Consider the following 22,301-nt stretch of genomic DNA (forward strand, 5'->3'; position numbering starts at 1 on the left):
CGGGGGTCATTCGTCATCCACTCGGAATTAGAGGACGCATCTCGACATGATGCCTATCATTGTAATTAGACAAATGAAGCATGTTTATAAGCCGTGATAGCTTGGTTAACGATGATGATAAAAGATGTTCCAAAGAGATCGAAACTAGTCGGACCGTTCAAAATCGTGACCCTTAATAAAGCTCCATTTATTGGAGCATACTACCATGTAACCAAAAACGGGGACCTCACATAGGATATTTTTAAAGCTAATCGTATTTTCAATAATTACAATCGAAATTGTGACTTAGTTCAAAGTCAATAAGGTTTAATTCCCAACTCAATGCATGTGGTCGCTAAATCGCCTCTAACTTATATTTAAGGGTTCAAAGAGTTGTAGACTGCTAGATTTGTGTTTTCTTTTGAGGTTTTTAAACTTTAAAACTTATTATTTTGATTTTTTTAATTATTTACATCTTAAAGTGTAATAATAGTACATTACTGCAGAGGCCATGAAGTAAGGGATTGATGGACGAGTTCGGGGTAGATGGCCGAGTCGTAGACGAGGCCGGATAAAACGAGTCCAGCAATCCCTGTTCTGGCCGAGGTTTGTATAGTGCTTTTCTCAAACAATGTGAGGAAATATTTCATCCATCCGTCCGTCCGTCCATCCGTCCGTCCATCCATCATCCGTCCGTCCGTCCATCCATCCGTCCGTCCGTCCATCCATCCATCCATCCATCCATCCGTCCATCTATCCGTCCGTCCGTCCATCCCTCCGTCCGTCCGTCCATCCATCCATCCGTCCGTCCATCCATCCATCCATCCATCCGTCCGTCCGTCCGTCCGTCCATCCATCCATCCATCCATCCATCCATCCATCCGTCCGTCCGTCCGTCCGTCCGTCCATCCGTCCATCCATCCATCCGTCCGTCCGTCCATCCATCCGTCCGTCCGTCCATCCGTCCGTCCGTCCGTCCGTCCGTCCGTCCGTCCGTCCGTCCATCCGTCCGTCCATCCGTCCGTCCGTCCGTCCGTCCGTCCATCCATCCATCCATCCGTCCATCTATCCGTCCGTCCGTCCATCCCTCCGTCCGTCCGTCCGTCCATCCATCCGTCCGTCCATCCATCCATCCATCCATCCATCCATCCATCTATCCGTCCGTCCGTCCATCCCTCCGTCCGTCCGTCCATCCATCCATCCATCCATCCGTCCGTCCATCCATCCATCCATCCATCCATCCATCCATACATCCATATATCACATCGCATCGCATCGCAGTATCGCAAATGCTTACAGAGTAGTGGTGGTTGGCTGTTCGTAATTTTTCCTTTGTCAGTTTAATGTTAGTAAGCAAATTTAAAAAGTTAGAGCAGCGGACAATAATGGATTTTCATACATACTTCATGGCCTAGGCCAAGAAGTTATGTAGGGAGGTGGTAGGCAGCCATAAATGAGAAACTTCATGTCTCCATTTCGTGACATTAACGCATACATTTCCGAGCATGTTTTGAGAAAAATATATTACGAGTTGTTAGCTTTCGTTTGATACCTATAATGTGTATAGTAACAATAAAAAAAATCCACCCTCTATATTAATCAATGAGGGCTATCGCGAATGAATTCGCCGCTAGAGGCGCTAGTGTAGCGTGAAGTCTCCGAAATGTCAAATCTCATAGTTTTTGGGTGAGCTACGCGGGTTTATTTATAATAAGATATTTTTTGTGAATATTTTGCATTACCTGAAATTAATTATGGCAATTATGCGTTACGGGGCAATTAATGTCTATGTTTTGAGACAGTTTTGTCTTTCGGAAACTTTTGTCCTCCCTTTTTTTCCGAACAAAACGGGACTAAGCAACACTGTGGTGGCTGGATATTTTTATGGTACGGTTTTAAATGTGATTTTAATCTAAACTTTGTTTTAACGCCCGTAATAACAGCTTAATAACAGACTCCGAAAGCCACACTTAAAAACCTCACGCGACAGTGCGCCATCTAGTGAGACAAAAAACGATAGCCCCTCATTGTTATAATCTCTGACGCCTGTCCGTCCGTCCGTCCTGTCCGTCCGTAAGTCTGTCCGTGGCATCGCACCATCAGCCAAATATGTGCTCTACCACCCTAAAGTTGACAATCGTTTGTATGTCATAAAACAATAATGCCAATAGACGGGTCTGTCAATTTCAAAGTTCGACTTTAGCGACATATTCATTTGATAGGAACTGGTTTAAAAATTGATAGACCACTTATTTGGCTGATGGTACCTCTCAAACGGACGGACCGATTTCAATGCGGTTTTTTTTACGTAAACGCTTGCTGTGGTGGTTCGCCTTTATGTTTCATTAAAATTGGTTAAACCGTTTTTGAGATGTTGAACTTTGAAATTGTAATGCTGTAGTGAAACTGTAATGGATAATAAATAAATAAACACATCAAAATAATAATTCGGGTAGGTACTCACTCGGGTAAAAAAGCTTACATTTAGACCTGCATTTTTTTCAGATTAGATTTTTATTTCCTAGATTTTTATATTTACACAATACTCCATAGGAATGAGGTTAAGGCCTTGCCCGTTTCCGTGGGATTTTCGAAAAATCCCTTCAAACAGTGGCGGAGTGGGCCCCCGCCCACGGCATCGCACTTAAAAGGGCCTCCCTGATACTCGTACGACTTCTCCCACTTCTACATTAGTCCACGCTACGCCACGCCTTCAAACCTTAAAACTACGGCAATACGGCTAATTTTATTTTACTTATTATTGTTTAAATCATCTTGTACAAATTTCCACGCATATACATGTTTATAGGTATTTTATAATTCTTATATTTGTCATGATTTATATATGTATAATATAATATAAAGTTTTTTTTTATTTTCCCGCAATAATTACGCGTTCAGTTACGTGGCTGCACTCACCGGGGTTCAGCTGAAAACCAGCGCTGCAGCTCTGGTTACAGGGCTACGGCACATGCTGAGCTGAGTCCTTTTGGCATCACACTACAGCACAATATATCTCTTATTTTCCTCTCTTCTCCTATTTATGTTTTTACTGTGTGGTGTCGGGTTAGAATTACACCTCTCCATCTCTTCCGTGGATGTCGTAAGAGGCGACAAAGGATAAAAGTTAAGGTATACTGTAGGCGACAGGCTAGCAACCTGCCACTATTGTATCGTTTTTGTCAAACTTTAAACCTAAAATTGCTAAAAGTGGCTCCGAAGCGGTAACGTTTCGTGTGCTCTGCCTACCCCATTTGGGAATACAGGCGTGATGTTTGTGTGTGTGTGTTTTTGTTGTGATGTAGTGTGTTTTTCTTGTCAATAAATGTTGTGAGTTTGAGTTTGAAATATACTGACAAATCTGATTACCAAGTTTCACATCTATAATGCTCAAGGAATAAGATTTTAAATCCTTTCTTACTATTTTCCTACATTGAACGATCTTAAAGATTGCGTACGATGTCTTTGGGATTGCAAGCCAGCGCGAGTTCAGCTGAAAGCGGTCTTCCTCAAACTCCTGAGACGTGCCCCTTGTAGCCTCAATGCGTTGGAGACTTTCGCGAAAGATTAGTTTTGTCGTGAAGGCACGGTTGTTGTTGTATTTTTAAATATGGCTCTGTTAATTAAAGGACAATTTTGCCAGTGTCTGTTAGGTGCCGTTGTTCAGTGAAAAAGTTCTAGAAAACGAAATATGATAGAGGTAATGGTGGATGAACGATGACAGCTCGAAGGAAGGTAGGCGTGGTAACGCGTCTAAAATGCGAGTCCTAAATAGTATTGTTGCGGTAGCGATAGCAACTTGGTCGATTCAATACTATCGATAGTTAAGATTGGTTTTTTGGAATCTTTTTGTATTTTTTATTTCATCATCCCGGTCATCCCGTAAAACCTATGTCGAAAATACAAACTTAAATATAGATGCACAAAAAAACCAGAAAAACAAGACCAGCGCTGGGAATCGAACCCAGATCCTATACCGCTACACCACCGCTGGACAACGATACAGACACGAATTTCTCCTATGCACCTCATATCTCAGCTTGTGTTGTTTCTTATTTAGCCACTTAAGCAGCGACACTAGCGACATCTATGCCGTAGCCTAGAGAAACTTTTCGGCACTCCATCGGAACTAACCGCTCACCCGGACAAGAGTTATCGTTATTAAGCAATCAAATTAAGATTGGTGTTGGTGGTTGGAGGACCTGGGTTCGATTCCCAGCGCTGGTCTTATTTTTCTGGTTTTTCTGTGCATCTATATTTCAGTTTGTATTTTCGACTATCGATAATATCGCGGCAAAAAAAGTTGATACTATTGCCAAATACCAATAGTATCGATAGTATATATTTTGCTAATGTTCAACACAATCTTATAATTATAATACATTATACTATACCCATTCACGTTTAACCACAGAATAAGTAATACTTAGTACAAGTAGTGGTTTAACCCGTCTTCACAAAAACCAAGCAGAAGCACCGATTGACTTATTCATTCAAAAACTTAATTACACAACAAAGTTCCCCTTGACTCCATTCAAAGCCAAATGGAGCAAACTATAAGACAATGAGGCGGGTTGTCTGCGCGCGCGCTTGTTAGCCGGCGCGTGCGCGGCGCGTGCGCTCTGGAGTGGCGCCTCGCTGTGTCTCTTGAACATGTGTAACGTGTTAAATTGTATATTTAGGGGCTGCAGGGCTACTACGAAACTCGAAACTCGAAGTTCGTATCGTACCGTCACCGTCTCTCTCGCTCTCGTATTAAATATATAAGTCCCCCCCCCGCAGACGTCCAAAGATACAGGCTCAGCCTAGTTTGGAGTCTGATGGATATTTCTTTTGTATTGGCTATGTTTATTTAAATAAAGTATTTTGTATTTGTATTTGTATTTGTAAATATATAAGTGTTACAGGGATCGCATGACACGAACTTCGAGTTTCGAGTTTCGTAGTAGCCCTGCTGTTTCACCGCTCATTGATAAATATGTGACAGATAAACGTGATGCCGTCTCTGTTTATTCGGACAAAACAAATAGAGACGGCGTCACAGATATCTGTCACGTAAAATTTATCCATAAGTGGTGAAGGTCCTTATTTAATGATTTAAATTAGACTTTCGTAATACGGTATTTTGTATATGTTTTCCCTTTTATCGAATAGAGAATTTTTAAAATGAAGGTGTGAAATTCAAGATTAGACAGAGAAAGACATACTTGCTTGACTGCTTGTGGCGTCACACGCAAGTAGCGCCATGCTTGCTGCATAAAAAGCGTTTGCATTGTTTTTAAAAGGGGGGTTTAAAATGCTTCTCTAGCGGGTTGTCAGTTATCCCAGTCACCTAACTAACACCTTCGCTATATAAGCAATTTTATTGCATTACAAATTAGGTCACATAATCTGCAAATATATTCCTCAATAATCCACCAACATTTATCACCGCGACAGTAAAGTTTTATAAAAAATAATATTTAATAATTCTGTAAAAATCAGGCGAAATTGCTAATCCATTTAATTCATAATTTTCTAGTTTCATTTATGGTCTTTGTGACATATGTAAAATCCACTTATTTTTTTTAAAGGAACTTAAAAAAACACCTCATATTTTCTATTGTAAAAATTAAAAATTAATTACGATAGTGGCATAAAAGGTAAGTATAGTTACGGTTTAGGTATGTCTTCTTGTGTCTTTGGTTTGCCTTGTTGGACTTTAAATGTCATTTTTTTGATAATATGTACTTAACTTAAAACAATCTCATTTTATTTTTTTCCTTATAGAAATTAGACGTATTACGCTATTACGTATACGATATAATCACTTAAGTGTTTTTTTTTTTATTTCCTGTTAGATATATTGGTGGATTCAGCTTGCGGGTCTAAAACTGAATTAATCAAACATATTTCGACAGTTAATTTACTGATAACATTAGGCACCTATTTTAGGGTATTTTTTCAGCCTTCTTCCGGAACCAAATTTTGGTGGATTCGAAATTAAAGCTGTTCCTAAAATAACACGTAAAAGCCGTATACAAAATATTAGCCTTATATCCGGAGCTTATATCGAATTATTTCCAAAAAAACTGTAGAATGACCAGGCTAAGTAAGCTTGTGTGCAATGTTGTGTGCAACACATTGATTTTCAACCGACTTCAAAAAAGGAGGAGGTTCTCAATTCGGGTGTATGTTTTTTTAACCCCCGACGCGAAAGGGTGTTAAAAGTTTGACCCCTATGTGTGTCTGTGTGTCTGTATGTCTGTGTGTGTGTGTGTGTGCCTGTCTGTCTGGCTGTGGCACCGTAGCTCTTAAACGATTGAACCGATTTGAATGCGGTTTTTTAAATTTGATTGCAAGTTTTCTAGCGAGGGTTTTTAGACATGTTTTATAGCCGTTTTTGAGAATTTGAACTTTGAAGTGTCAAAGACGGGAGTTATCCAACTTTTTGGTGGTTAGGTTGCTTAGACGAAATAATGCTAACCTATCTGGTATTCATCATCCCAGCCTATATACGTCCCACTGCTGGGCACAGGCCTCCTCTCAGAACAAGAGGGCTTGGGCTATAGTTCCCACGCAGGCCCAGTGCGAATCGGGAACTTCACACGCACCATTGAATTGCTTCGCAGGTTTGTGCAGGTTTCCTCACGATGTTTTCCTTCACCGCAAAGCTCGTGGTAAATTTCAAAAGTAATTCCGCACATGAATTTGGATAAACTCAGAGGTGCGAGCCGGGGTTTGAACCCACGACCCTCTGTTTGAGAGGCGATAGGTCAAACCACTAGGCCACCACGGCTTTTTATCTGTATTTAGAGCGAGCGGGGTATAATGATAATACTTCTCGCGCGTTCTTTACAGGTCTTTGCCTTATTCAATTCAAGCACGCGATTCATTAAAACTTGAATGGTCTCACATTTGTGTGAAGATAGAGTTTTTCATACATACATACTTACATTCTGTTGGCTTAGTGAGCTGGCCCTGCGGCGAAAAAAACCTACTACGAAATTCGAAAATCGAAGTTCGTGTCGTTCCGTCCCTCTGACACTAAATACGAGAGTGAATGAAATGAATGAATGAAATAGTTATTTGTGCAACAAGAGAGCAATGTTGTTTTTTGTTGCGAGTGTTGATTTTGAATCCCGAGTAAGCGAAGGATTCTATAATTGATCACGAGCGTGAACGAGTTATTCTAGGTTAGAATCCTGAGAGCAATAAGGGATTCAAACACACGAGATGCAAAAAAACTTTGGTCTCGTGTGACACATACAATTTTTCACCTCGGCAGCGAGAACATAATTTAAATGTAACATAAGAATAAAACCACATATATACCTACCTGTTTACAAAACAAACACATTTTTTTAAATATGATCCGATTATTAAGAAACAAATATAATAATAATATTAAAAACCATAAAAAAGTGTCCAGTAGGTACAATACAAATCTCATACTCATTACATGCATTGTAATTTAAATTTAGAACTTCTTGTAAAATATGTCATACCTATTTTTTAATACTACAAAAATCCTCATCTTTGGGTTATTAAAAAGGTTGAACAATAAACGTATAATTTATGATAAATGTTATTAATTAAACCGTTAAATTTCTTTAGATTTCTATTACAGTTTTTTCACAAATTCATTCAATTTCAAATAGGTATTTATTCCAACTGTAGAGGCAGTATACGGAATTCTTTTATAAAAAAAAAACAAGAGTAGCGGCTTTCGTGCAACGAGGTTGCATACTTTTTTAAAAGATCGGGAAAATTTACATTTTGGAAATATTTCGTTGTCATGTAATTTATTAGGTGGCGATATATTTTTAATACCATAAATTTAATTTAAGATTGTAATCAACACATTTGATCCAATCTCTCGTGTCGTCTCGTCGTGTTGAAGTGAAATGACAGATCAAAGTAAAGTTCAAATATTTGGAATTCAGTGAGTAGGCCCAACACTCAGAATTTAAAAAAAATAATTAAAAAGTTACTTTGTCTGAGATTATTTTATATGAGAAAATTAGATTTTGCTCACTGATTCTTCATAGCAAAACCTGCCTGTTTGAGCTGCTGAGGTGAAAAAGTATTTATTTTACATTATTTTTACACAGTTTTGTTTGCACATAGCCCTCTAAAACTGTTTACACAGTGTGTCTGCAGCATACAGTCTCTATAAAAATATAAAATAATGTAATGTGTAATTTATTCTTACATATTTTTTTATGGAACTTGATATAGGAACGTGAGAGGGACGGTACGATACGAACTTCGATATTCGAATTTCGTTATGGCCCGCCTGTAGATATAGTCACTCGGCACTGAGCACTTGGCCAGTTTTATAAATCACCAACATCGTTAAATAACTGTATTTTTTTAATTCGGCCCCCTTTCTGTCGTGATCCTTGTAACGTAGGGTTGCCAAGTACGTTACGAGAATATTATTATCAGGTTCCGTAAGTCAAAAGGATAGGGGCGAAGCGCGGCGGCTCAAGATAGGTTGGCGCAGTTGGTAGGACCTTGTGTAGGGTCTGCCCGGATTGCTACCACCATCTTGCTCGCTAATCCTGATGTGAAGCATCAGAGCTTGCACTGTTGTGTTTCGGCGTGGAGAGTAAGACAGCCGGTGAAATTACTGGCACTTGAGGTATCCCATCTTAGGCCTCTAGGTTGGCAACGCATCTGCAATACCCAGATGCAGATGTTTATAATAATAATTGTAAATAATAATAATAAATTCATTTGTATGGGCGGTGGTGATCTCTTACCATCAGGAGACCCATTTGCTCGTTTTCCAACCAGTCGAATAAAAAAAAAAGGCTGGTTGGTTATTTGCTTCGTATTTCAAAAATGTAACGTGTACACGATGGAAAACTTCTAATTTTTGTCATTCAAAAACTCATGACCTGCCGCGCGATATTTGACGCCATACTAAAGTACGATTAACACTGAGTGGACCGGGCCGGACGGGGTCTTAGCGCACTTAATAAGATGAAATTTGAAAAATGATTTGCAAATTTTGGAACCTCACTCACATTGCAAGTTAAAAAAAACTATATAATTATTATAAATTTCAATACGGTATTTATTTTGACAACTCCTGATTTTGCCATATCTTAATATTATTATGAAAATATAGACATACAGATAGTGTTTAGCGAATAGAAAATTTAAATCGGTTGAAAATTGGTTTTATAGTGATTTTTTTAAAAATCTATATACCTGTCTCTTTCTCAAACGCTTTTCTCTATGTAGCAAGAATGGCGGTACTGGCGTGTGACGTCACATGCCAGTATGTCTTTGTCTGTCTAATCTTGAATTTCAAACCTTTATAACTTTGTTATTTGTAAAGGTAGCTTAAAAATTGTCTTTCCAATCGATAACAGGTATTGTGTAGTTTTAATTTATAAAACGTATACAAAATAGTCAAATACCGTATTACTTAAAACTTTATACAAGTTTTATTCATTGAGATTCACGGTTGAACCTGCATCAGTCAGTATGGCTGAGCGCTGCGGGCTCTCTGCCCTCTACCCCAAGGGTTCTTCATCCCAGCCTATATACGTCTCACTGCTGGGCACAGGCCTCCTCTCAGAACAAGAGAACTTGGGCCATAGTTCCCACGCGGGCCCAGTGCGGATTGGGAACTTCGCACGAACCATTGAATCGCTTCGCAGGTTTGTGCAGGTTTCCTCACGATGTTTTCCTTCACCGCAAAGCTCGTGGTGGACCCTCTCAAGCAGAGGGTCGTGGGTTCGAACCCCGGCTCGCGCCTCTGAGTTTTTCGAAATTCATATGTGCGGAATTACATTTGAAATTTACCCCAAAAAGGGTTAGACGTACGAAAAATTTTTCAACACAATATTTGTTCCAAATTGATTGCTCTACAATTTTGTACTATAAAGTGATCTTAAATCATTGGAGCTATAGAAACCGAGATAATAGCGAAAACCGACCTTTTTGACATTTTACATTCATTAACTTACGAGAAGCCGTGGTGGCCTAGTGGTTTGACCTATCGCCTCTCAAGCAGAGGGTCGTGGGTTCAAACCCCGGCTCGCACCTCTGAGTTTTTCGAAATTCATGTGCGGAATTACATTTGAAGTTTACCACGAGCGGTGAAGGAAAACATCGTGAGGAAACCTGCACAAACCTGCGAAGCAATTCAATGGTGCGTGCGAAGTTCCCAATCCGCACTGGGCCCGCGTGGGAACTATGGCCCAAGCCCTCTTGTTCTGAGAGGAGGCCTGTGCCGAGCAGTGGGACATATATAGGCTGAGATGATGAACTTACGACGTGGACGCGAGATTTTATGAGACTTTTGAGACAACATTTGGACACCAAAATGAAGCTATATACGATTTTCCAGCTTATTATCCTCATTCCGAAGTGAATCTCCTAATATTACTGGATCATTAGGAGATAATCCATAAAATAATGGACTTGTAACTACAACAAAAATGTAAGCTCCATGAATGAGGGCTATCGCGAATGAATTCGCCGCTAGAGGCGCTAGTGTAGCGTGAGGTCTACGAAATGTCAAATCTCATAGTTTTTGGGTGAGCTACGCGGGTTTGTTTATGATTAGAATAATTTTGTGAATATTTTGCATTACCTGAAATTAATTATGGCAATTATGCGTTACGGGGCAATGAATGTCTGTGTTTTGAGACAGTTTTGTCTTTCGGAAACTTTTGTCCTCCCTTTTTTCCGAACAAAACGGGACTAAGCAACACTGTGGTTGCTAGATATTTTTATGGTACGGTTTTAAGGTGTATTAAATATGATTTTAATCTAAACTTTGTTTTAACGTCCGTAATAACAAACTCTGAAAGCCACAATTAAAAACCTCACGCAACAGTGCGCCATCTAGTGAGACAAAAAAACGATTGCCCTCATTTTAACCACAGAAAACAAATCACTCATGGTATTAGAGTTGTCTATGGGACGTAACCATGGCAACGAGGTACAAGGAAAACTTGATCGAACCGAATGCGCTAAAAGCTAGCGCCCTGCGTTGACACCCCTGAACCTTCGTCGTGAGCATGTTCGGGTGTTTCCGCTCGAATTAGGCCGAAGATGTCATTAGACAGGGACGCAAGAGGGCACGCAAATTACGGCGTTCTTAAAGAGAGGGCTGTGTTTACATAGAAAAAGATACTTAAAAGATTTTTACTCGACCGGCTGAAGGAGAGTTATGATTTTTGAGCGTATATGTACGGGCATTTTCACAATAAAATTGTGCCCTTTTTTAATTTTGTATAAAATATGGTTTAAAAAATGTCCCAATCAAAAATATCAGTTTGTGACCGGTTTTTTTATGCATTCGGCATGAGCGTCACAAAACTGACTCATAAAATTTGTATGAAAAAAATAAATACATTTTGCAAAAAAAGGTACCTACACGTTTTTTGAAAAAGCCCGTACAGATATAGTGAATAATGTTTTGCGATCGTATTTTATCGGAAAGTTTCAGTACCCATCCATATATTTGTTTTGTTCGAATAGACGGAGACGGCATCACACCTAACCGCCAGTTAACACTAATCAATGGATGGTGAAACAGCCTCTAATACTACTAATATTTAATGGGTATAAAAATGTCGCTCATTTCATACAATAATTTGATTCACACTTCGGGTGCTGTGCTGTCACATTCCGATTGAGCTCTGACTTTTCCCGATGGAAAATCATTAATATAATTATGCTCTTCGTGTGTACCTAAATATCATAATTATTTGTTACCATGCTCAGGTCACCGCGACTATAGACTTATAATTTTACTTAAAAAGGAAAAGCTCCCGGGCTAAGTGCTTCGTCCCCATTACCTGGCGCCATAAAGCCCATTCACTCACAAATTAAAAGATGCCACAGTTGTAAACCATTCAGCTTTCAAACCGCGCCCCGAGGCTCTAATTAGTGCAGCCGTTCCCTTTTTAAAAACTCGTCTGTGCCCTTTGTGCTCCCGGCCTAAGTGCGAACTTTAATCTCTTTGTACTTCGCCCACTTGTCGATAGATGGCGCGAAAGTTAATTTTGTTAATTGTGGACAATGGCGCACTGTTTTTACAACTTTTATCTCATCATTGATGCGACAGACAACATTTGGCCTGGAGAAGTACCATGTCATCGATTTTAGTAATAAGAAAAACTGCATACAAATATTAAAAAAAAAACTTGTTATCAGTACGGGAATCGAACCAAGTTATTTTGAAAAAAAAAAAAACTTACATTATTTGTATTTGGATATCGATAGTGTAAGTCATAAGCAATAGATGTTACTATGAAACACGATAATAATTTAATAATGTAAAGTTTATGAAACGTCCGGGTTCGATTCCCGAGTTGAGTAAGTACAAGTTTCTTTGTCAAGTTCCCAATCCGCACTGGGCCCACGTGGGAACTATGGCCGAAGCCCTCTTGTTCTGAGAGGAGGCCTGTGCCCAGCAGTGGGACGTATATAGGCTGGGATGAAGTTTCTTTGAAATGAATGAATGTAGTTTTTCTTGTTATTAAAATCGATGACATGGTTCCTAAGAACAGATCTTCGTATGTCTTATAGTTTCGACTTTCCCATACTGACCAATCTAAATGGGCCACCCTGTATTTCATTAAAATCGGCTACAATGTTTTTGAGATATTCTCAGAAATGACGATGCTGGTTTGCCATTTTTTCTGTGGGTTAGGTTATTAAACCATAATTTTTCTCCACAGAAGTCCACATAGACGACCAAGATCAAGCCAGCCAAACTGACGCCGATGACGACATTTCAGTCGGTGACAACCGGAGCGACACTTCCACCCCCAAGCCCGTCGCTTTCGACGACATCGCCGACAAAAAGGACACAGACACAGACCGCTCCACGCCAATCGACTACAACCGAATACCAGCAAACTTCAACTCCCCTTTCAAAGAGGAAGAATATAACGAGCGTCTGAAATTGTACAATGGTGATCTCTTTCATTTGTATCGCTCGGAAGGCGAGGGGAAGAAGGATGACGATGGTTTTGTTATTTCGGAGAGTGTGTATGGCCGGACGATGGATTTGTCGAAGGGATCGTTCCAGAGTCAGCTGCTGGCTGGCTTCGCATCTGTCATGGCGGGAGGGTCGCAACGTGACACTCAGGAAACAGGTGATAGTCTGTTTGTTCATTTTGATAGCTGATATAGGTTCCGATGGTTTAGACTTAGATTTGTAACTACGGGACCCCATACATCCCTGTGTATTTTTATTTTTAATTTACTTTGTTATGTTAGCTTTTGTAGTTGAATTAATTACCAAAAGTAATTCTGCCAAGTTTTTTGCGGCGCATTCTTCTTGGCAATGATGGTCTTCCCAAAAGCGCTGGTAGTTTAAAAAAGTGACATGTATAAAAGCCCTTTGTGGCCTACTTACCGATTAACAAATAAATATTTTTATTATAAACTAACTCTAAATGTAAGCACTTATTACTAACCAATCTTTGTAACAATTTTATTATCATCGTATGAATCTCAGTTATTGAAATATAAACGTAAAATAACTGCCCCGACCGGGTATCGACCCTGGAATCTCAAGCTTGGTAGCCTCTTAAGGTGATTTCCCCCGGCGAGATGAGACGAGACGAGGCGAGACGAGAATTGAAATTTGTATGGCGGCGCCCCGCGGCGGCTCGCGGTGGGCATTTCAATTCTCGTCTCGCCTCGTCTCGTCTCACCTCGCCGGGGGAAAATCACCATTACTCCCCGTACTCTGCTATCCAGACGGTCAAACTGAGTCTTCTTTCAGACCGCCAGCCATCCCGCGGCAGCTCCGCCCGCAAGCCTCGCCGCCGGCGCACCGCGTTCACGCACGCGCAGCTCGCGTACCTCGAGCGCAAGTTCCGCTGCCAGAAGTACCTGAGCGTGGCTGATCGCGGGGACGTCGCTGACGCGCTCAGCCTCAGCGAGACGCAGGTCAAGACGTGGTACCAAAACCGACGGTGAGTTATATTATAAAGCATAGGGGTCTCCTAGTATTCATCACTTCCTGATTTAGTGTGTTTTGAGCGCCGCGCGCCGTTTGTTGGTGTTGCAATGGTGCAAGGGTGATAACTTCGTAATTCAGCGATACGCGCAGATAACTTTTTATAACGGCATCTACGTATTTTTGTTTGTATTTTTCTAAACTTTGTATAATAATAATAATTCTTTATTTCCATAAAAAGGCACAAGTATCTTAGACTAATATATGTAGTAACCAGACAAAATCCTAAATAAAGTGGGCCACAGCTGCCAAACTAGGTGTAAACCTGTATTTCAGCAGTCGGAGCTCTTCCAAGAGGTCAATAAATGTGCTGAAATCTAGCAACAACATAATCCCACAACACTTGTCAAAAGGATTAGAATAGAGAGAACATCATATGTACTCCTATAACTTAACAGAACTAAAAATAAGAAAATAGCAGTCCTTATCATTATGTATGTGTGTGTGTGTTCGAGTGTGTCCGTGTGTAGTATGCTGAGAAAGACACTAACTAGTATGTGTTATTGCTGTTATAAATAAATGTTTCTTCTTTCTTTCTAATTGTAAAGTGCTTGCAAAAAGTCAAAACCCAAAAGTCTGGTCCAGCGCCGTGCGGGATTTAAGGTGCGAAGGCCTTTAAACTATATCCATACAGAGTTGCTTTCGTATTTGGGCCAATCAACTATTTCACCGACACTTGGGGCTGTCTCTGGCGTTACAAAAAAAATCGTACTTCCAACAAGATATTTCACGGTTTAATAGGTTGAACTTACGTAGGATGGCATGTATTCATGTACACCATCTATTAAATTACAGAAAAAACATGTTTACTTACAAAAACATGGAATTGTTTGAAAAATGTCGCGGACAGATTAGCGTGGGTAAAACAGTTGATTGGCCCATTCACCAGTAAGGATACATACTCGTAAATGAAGTTCTCGAACCTAGCTTTATTGTTCTAGAACAAAATGGAAGCGACAGAACCAGCTTCGACTCGAGCAGCTTCGCGCACAGGCCGCTAACGGCGCCACTGAGCGCGAGTTACCGGCGCACGCGCTGCCACTCGCTTGCGCTCTGCTACCGCCCTATCCCACCTACATGCACTGCCATCTGTGAGCTGAACGGCAAAACTAAAGTTTAGTTTAGATAAAATTGTGCAGTGGCATTACGTTGTGGCGCTCGATGGACCAGAGGGCCTACTCCGAAATTCGAAGATCGTATCGTACTATCCCTCTCACTCTCGTATTAAATAGTATAACTCGTTGAGTTTCTTGCCGGATTCTTCTCAGCAGAGGTTTTTCCGAACCGGTGGTAGATTTTTTTTGACATTCATAAGTGCTTGTTATAGCCTAAATTGAATAAAGATATTGACTTTGACTTTGACTTTATAAAGTGTCAGAGGGAAGGAACGATACGAACTTCTTGGAATCGGATCGTTTTAGAATAGCGAATCGTTTTTACTACTTTCTCTCGCACGGTATAAAATGAGGGTACAAAGAGACGGTGAATGCAATACAATACGACCTCAGATCAAAATAATTCGCCCTACGACTTCCAATGTAAAAAAGTAACATTTTTTCTCTCAATGATATCAAGCCTTTAGAAAAAAATGTGTTAAGAGATGATTGTAGAGACGTATCATTAAAAAAATATAATATTTAGTGTAGTTGGTACCATTAATGTGTCCGTGAAACAAGTTTAAAAAAACAAGTGCGAGTCGAATTCGCGTGAGGAAGGTTCCGTACGATGAAACATATGTATAATATATTATATATACCGGGTGTGGCCTGTAATATGAGCAAATAATTAAAATATAGATCATACTCATTGAACTGATCAACATTAGTTCAGCGACTTTTAAAAATAATTCGTTTGTTAATTTTTATTACACTTTTAAGTATATTCGAAGAAGCAAAGTAAATGCTTGATGTTTGTAGCGTGACAGGCGACATCAATTGTGCTCTAGGATGGCGTACATTAATTATTTAATTTGTATGAAAAAAGGAAAATTCAAAGACTCCATTAGTTTTAAAAGTCGCTGAACTAATGTTGTTGAGGTCACACCCGGTAATTAAATAATAATTAAGCGCCGACATATATGTACAGTCATCTGTAAAAATATCTGACACGTCCTACCTACCAGCCCTAGAAATAGAGTTGTATCAGGTATTTAGGCTTTTGTTATAAGAATAAGGTAAATGTACCAGTGTTCGTCACTGCCCCAGTAGTTGGCATCTTTAATGTTATGGCACTAGCGATGGAAAATATTAGCGTGTCGAACACTCGGACATACACCTTACAATGTTTGATTAATAATAAGTAGAAAGTTTAACAATAAGGAGTAATATAATTAATTTGTAAAAAAAATTAAATGTAAGGCCATCGTTTAGTAGGTAATGTAGTGATTGAAATAAATCCTAAGTTTATCAATATGTATGTTAATTTAAATGTTATTTTGTATTATGTGCAATATTTCCTAGTCATTTGTAATTTAAACGTAGTACGTAAAACTTAAAAGTAATAACTCGTAGATGCTTGTTATTAAAATACTTCAACCAATAAATATATTAGGAATTTCAATGAAAAATGTGATGATTTATTTGTATGTATTTAGTTTAATTTGGGCCTATATGTATTGTTCTGGTAATAAATGAATTATTACAATTAAATATTTTTAAAGTGAGCGTCCATATTTAGGACATTTACGAGCACTCGATACCTGCAATGCGATTGACATGCTTAAATGATGCAAATATGTTGATCCATCTGTACAATAAATAAGCACAATATTTACAGAAAAAAAACAGCAGTCCAGAACCGCCCTTAGATCACGTTGTAAAAATAATGTAGGAATAGAAATCGTGATTATTAAAATTAAAGCGAAATGTTTTTAAATCGTTGTTTTATTTACATTAAAGAGCGTTTATACCTGCTGAGCTGGCAACGTTACATTTTAGTTAGTTTTTTCGATTATTCCATAAAAAATGAATGAAATTAAAAATGTGGTCTGATAGATTTGTTCTTAATATAAAAGTTAATGTGTCTACTGCAATATTTATGAGTGATACTTTTATTTTCTTTAAAAACCGTTAATAAGCATTGCGTTGCCAACAAAATGCAACGTTGCCAGCTCAGCAGGTATAAACGCTCTTGATTGAAAGAGAAACAATACAGACACAAACAAGAAGCCAGAACCAAGAAAATAGATTTAGAGCGATTTCAGATTATCCGATCCAATATCAGTATCGGACGCCGATACGGTATCGGGGCCAGTAAAATGTATGCAATATGTACCTGTCTTTTAAATTATCCGATCCGATATCGGATCATATTTTATACATTTTACTTGCCCCGATATCGTATCGGCGTCCGATATACCGATATACCGAACAGTGCTATTTAATAATCTACATCACATTAAGTATTTAACACAATTACTTTTACTCACAAGCACGTTTTTATTTATTTCAGTGCATGTTTGAGAAAAGCACTATACAAGCCTCGACGTGACAGAACTTGCTCGCTGCACTCGACCGTCTATACGCGGCCTACAAGCCTTTCTTTCCCGGCCTCTGTAGTAATGTACTATTTTAACACAGTAAATTCACTATTCTAGTAGAGGAACGGAATTATTTCCAAATGTCCCCTATCCTTGATATAATCATGAGTCCCAATAGTTGTCATGTCATTTAGCAATAAAGATGACAGGGTGTCATCTATTGGGCATTGGGCAGCATGTCGAGGACTCGGACTTTTACTTTATTTTCCTTGTGCACATACATACCTACAATAAATTCAAAATTACTCAAACACAAATCGATGACACAATCAAAACATTATGACTTAAATTCGGGTTTTGTTACACGTATGTACCTACCATAGATTTTAGAGAAGCTCGATATTTCGTCACAGTTGTATGCACCATGATCCCGAGACGACTGGAGAAGAGCGAGCAATATTTAATCGAGAAGATGGTTTTAAGACGTGGTCATATCACCAGTGTCAAGTTTCCAATTTTTAACTGACGGAATAACTAAAAAACATTTTTGATTAAGGACTCTAAGTACAAAATTGTACAAAACACCATTGTGTACGAGTACATTCAATCGGTTCTCGTTAACGTCAAAAACGAAACAGTAAACCTAACAGTAACATACGCTCCGTACAAAGCGCCCTACGAATACCGCACAATCCGAAAGCACTCGAACGGCGGATTGGAGTTCAAAACAGTCCAATTACAGTTTAATGGAGACTTAAACAAGCCGGGCAATCACGGAGCGCCACAAATTGGGGGCGCGGCCCGGGGCGCAAAGCGGTGCAGCGCTGGAGCTCTACAATTTTCACTGTGGAAGATAAAGATAAAGATGAAAATAATTTTATGCGTCAAACATGAGTTCCAGACACACACACACACACACAAACATCACGCCTGTATTGGTATTCCCAAATGGGGTTGGCAGAGCCATTTTAATCCATCAGTGGGCAGAGCACACGAAACGTTACCGCTTCGGAGCCACTTTTCGCAATTTTAGGTTTAAAGTTCTACAAAAAAAAGGTACAAATAGTGACAGGTTGCTAGCCTGTCGCCTGCGGTATACCTTAACCTATATCCTTTGTCGCCTCTTACGACATCCACGGAAGAAATGGAGAGCTGTAAATTCTAACCCGACACCACACGGGGACAACATGAGTTCGTATATACAATTATGGATAAGGTGAACGTGTGAGTGCTCGACACTGTCCCAGTCAGGTCAGATGTCATCTACTGGGTACTAGCATGGCGTGCACTGAGACCTTACGTCTATAAAATACTGCCAATATTTTCAGCTGTAAGTCCACTGTTGGACATAGCGTACCTTCGATAGTACGGTCAAGGAAACTGAATCACGTGCCATGGAACCTTTGTGCTTTGTACATTTGCCAAAGAAATCATAGCAAAATTGATTGTGAAAAGGTTCCACCCTTGGATGTATTTCAGTTTCCTTGACTGTACAAGGACAAGGGCATAATTGTCTAAAAATCTAAAAATGATCATCGTACCTTCAGCAGTAACTACAAACCTCCGAGGGCGAAAATGAGCATCGTACCTTCGGCAGTAACAACAAGCCTCCAAGGGCAAAATGAGCATCGTACCTTCGGCAGTAACGACAAGCCTCCAAGGGCAAAATGAGCATCGTACCTTCGGCAGTAACGACAAGCCTCCAAGGGCAAAATGAGCATCGTACCTTCGGCAGTAACAACAAGCCTCCAAGGGCAAAATGAGCATCGTACCTTCAGCAGCAACTACAAGCCTCCAAGGGCAAAATGAGCATCGTACCTTCGGCAGTAACTACAAGCCTCCAAGGGCAAAATGAGCATCGTACCTTCGGCAGTAACTACAAGCCTCCAAGGGCAAAATGAGCATCGTACCTTCAGCAGCAACTACAAGCCTCCAAGGGCAAAATGAGCATCGTACCTTCGGCAGTAACTACAAGCCTCCAAGGGCAAAATGAGCATCGTACCTTCGGCAGTAACAACAAGCCTCCAAGGGCAAAATGAGCATCGTACCTTCGGCAGTAACGACAAGCCTCCAAGGGCAAAATGAGCATCGTACCTTCAGCAGTAACTACAAGCCTCCAAGGGCAAAATGAGCATCGTACCTTCGGCACTACGAACAAACCTCCAAGGGCAAAATGAGCATCGTACCTTCGGCAGTACGAACAAGCCTCCAAGGGCAAAATGAGCATCGTACCTTCAGCAGCAACTACAAGCCTCCAAGGGCAAAATGAGCATCGTACCTTCAGCAGCAACTACAAGCCTCCAAGGGCAAAATGAGCATCGTACCTTCGGCAGTAACTACAAGCCTTCAAGGGCAAAATGAGCATCGTACCTTCAGCAGTAACTACAAGCCTCCAAGGGCAAAATGAGCATCGTACCTTCAGCAGCAACTACAAGCCTCCAAGGGCAAAATTCTATAAATGAGAAAATGAAAATAAAGTGGAATTACGCCTTTGTTCTACCGAAGGTACGATAGGACCTCCAGACCTCCAGTCACTTCGATTGGAGTTGGCAGCGGCCTGTATCCACCGTGAACCCGCGGCTTTAACCAGGTCGTCCGTCCATCTCGTTGGTGGACGTTCGTCTAAGACCATCAGGTGTTAACAGCCAGAAACAAAAAATGTTCTACATATTTTTTGCATAATTTTTAATTTGTATAAAATTAAAAATCAATTAAATAAATTAATACAACGAAATATTTATAATTATACTAGCTTTTGCCCGCGGCTCCGGCCGCGTCGTGTTCGGTTATCGCGCGCTGTTCCCTCGGGAACTGAGCATTTTTCCGGGATATAAAGTAGCCTATGTCACTCTCGGGCCCATAAACTAACTCTATGCCAAAAATCGTCGCTCCGTTACGGAGTGAAAGACGGACAAACACACTTTCGCATTTATAATATTAGTATGAATTAGCAACACAGAAAAAATAAAAGGTACCTAAAGTACAATTCAATAGAATCTGTCAATTTTCTACATATTTAAGACACCCTATCGTGGGCACACTTGATTATATATCTCCCTGTTGTTGCAATTATCATCTAAAAGGAATCAAAAAAGAATAATAGTCACATCACAAAGCCTTAGGCAGCCCGGTGTTTATATTAGTAGGATGGAAGTGTCTACAGGATTGTCAGATTCTATTGAATTGGAGTTTACTTAGTAAGAGAACAAAGTTTCCTCTGCTGTTGTTATTTCATCTCCTCGCAATCGAAGTGAAAAGTGTAAAACTCGAGCATTAACCCATTTTCCCCTCGACATGTCATTCCACCCTCGCCGTACCAGCCCGAGTGGCTATATGAACTATGAGATAAAATGGCTAATTTTAAGCTCATGGTCCACACGCGAAAACAAGAGGCTCGCAACTCAGCGCTTGAAGCGCTGAGAGGCATCAAAATGCAAATAGCAGTAGCGTCAGCTCGAAATGGCGGGATTATTTACATAATGCTAGAATATTAATGTTAACGGGCTGATTGAAATGCTTTGTCAGGTCCCGTGTCATTTCATGCTTTTATCTGTTGTTTAACTTTTTAGGGTTCCCCGGTGAAACAGCCAAGAGCGCGGGTTTGCACACGAAAGGTTCACAGGAGACCAGGGCTCCGTTTTAACCAAAGATGTGCGAGAATGGGTTCAGAGGAATATGTTTTTCATGAACCAATAGGAACGCTTCATTTACCTCGTTGAGTTTCTTGCCGGATTCTTCTCAGCAGAGGTTTTTCCGAACCGGTGGTAGATTTTTTTTGACATTCATAAGTGCTTGTTATAGCCTAAATTGAATAAAGATATTTTGACTTTGACTATGACTTTGACTTTGACTTTGACTGACTTTGACTTTGACTTTGACTTTGACTTTGACTTTGACTTTGACTTTGACTTTGACTGACTTTGACTTTAACTTTGACTTTGACTTTGACTCGCCTCGCTCCGCTCAGCTGTTTCCACCAGAGATGTGCTGTGCGAGGATGTGTAAATGAAGAATTTCTATTGGTTCCTGAAAAACATATTCCTCTCAACACATCCTCGCTCATCTTTGGTAGAAACGCAGTCTAAGGCTGCCTGTCCACTGGAGCGGAGCGAGGCAGCGGAGCGGTGAGCGAGATAAGAAATCACCAATAAAATTTGATAAAATCTCCGCTGTTTTTAAGTGGTCAGGGAGTTGGTAATTAGGTAGCTTAAAATGTAGTACCTGGGCGACCGAGCTTTACTCGGGCTAAAACTCGATAATAAACGTTTTTCCAGTAATAAGACCAAGCTAGATCTTGATTTATCATTCCCGAAAATCCTTACATACCAAATTTCATCGAAAAGCGTTGTAGCCAATCAAATGAAAGATAATTTAGTCATTTCTAAATCCTATGGGTTATAAATCGTTGTAATCAAATAAAGATTTTCACAGAAATATGAAAAAAGTATAAAATAAAACATTAAATTTAATCATAAAACCCGACTGCCTCGAAAACTAAAAGGAAGAAAATAAGTCTAGTAGTCTAGAACTCTGTTAAGTAGCTAATTTAAAGTTCAACAGTCGGGACCCATTTAAATCGCGACCAGCTCAAAATTTCTTAGTAATGGGTCCCGACTGCTGAACTTTAAATTAGCTACTTAACAGCTTATAGTTTAGACATTATAAGTATTACATACTAATTTATTGAATCAGGCGTTACTTTGCGGAGGTCCATATCAATGAACTAAAATAATTTCCTTGCTCACCCGCGACCTTACGATAGCTAAGCTTATGCAAAATATGCGTGTTCATGCAGTTCCTCCACCTCCACACTGTAAGAACACACACAAACACGCATATTTTAAGCTTAGCTATCGTAAG

General features: G+C 39.9%; 1 protein-coding gene across 1 annotated transcript in view; it reads left to right on the plus strand.

The window, feature by feature from the left end:
• LOC141437289 (uncharacterized) overlaps positions 1–16,809 on the plus strand; it is a 36,230-nt gene extending 19,421 nt beyond the window's left edge. Inside the window, exons 2-4 of the mRNA XM_074100596.1 lie at positions 12,672–13,091; positions 13,727–13,919; positions 14,905–16,809. Of these exons, the coding sequence (XP_073956697.1) occupies positions 12,672–13,091; positions 13,727–13,919; positions 14,905–15,058 (767 nt within the window). The 3' untranslated portion in view covers positions 15,059–16,809. The remainder of the gene's footprint in view (positions 1–12,671; positions 13,092–13,726; positions 13,920–14,904) is intronic.
• The last annotated feature ends 5,492 nt before the right edge of the window (positions 16,810–22,301 follow it).

Source organism: Choristoneura fumiferana, chromosome Z (assembly GCF_025370935.1).
Source record: "Choristoneura fumiferana chromosome Z, NRCan_CFum_1, whole genome shotgun sequence".
Taxonomy (NCBI): Eukaryota; Metazoa; Arthropoda; class Insecta; order Lepidoptera; family Tortricidae; genus Choristoneura; species Choristoneura fumiferana.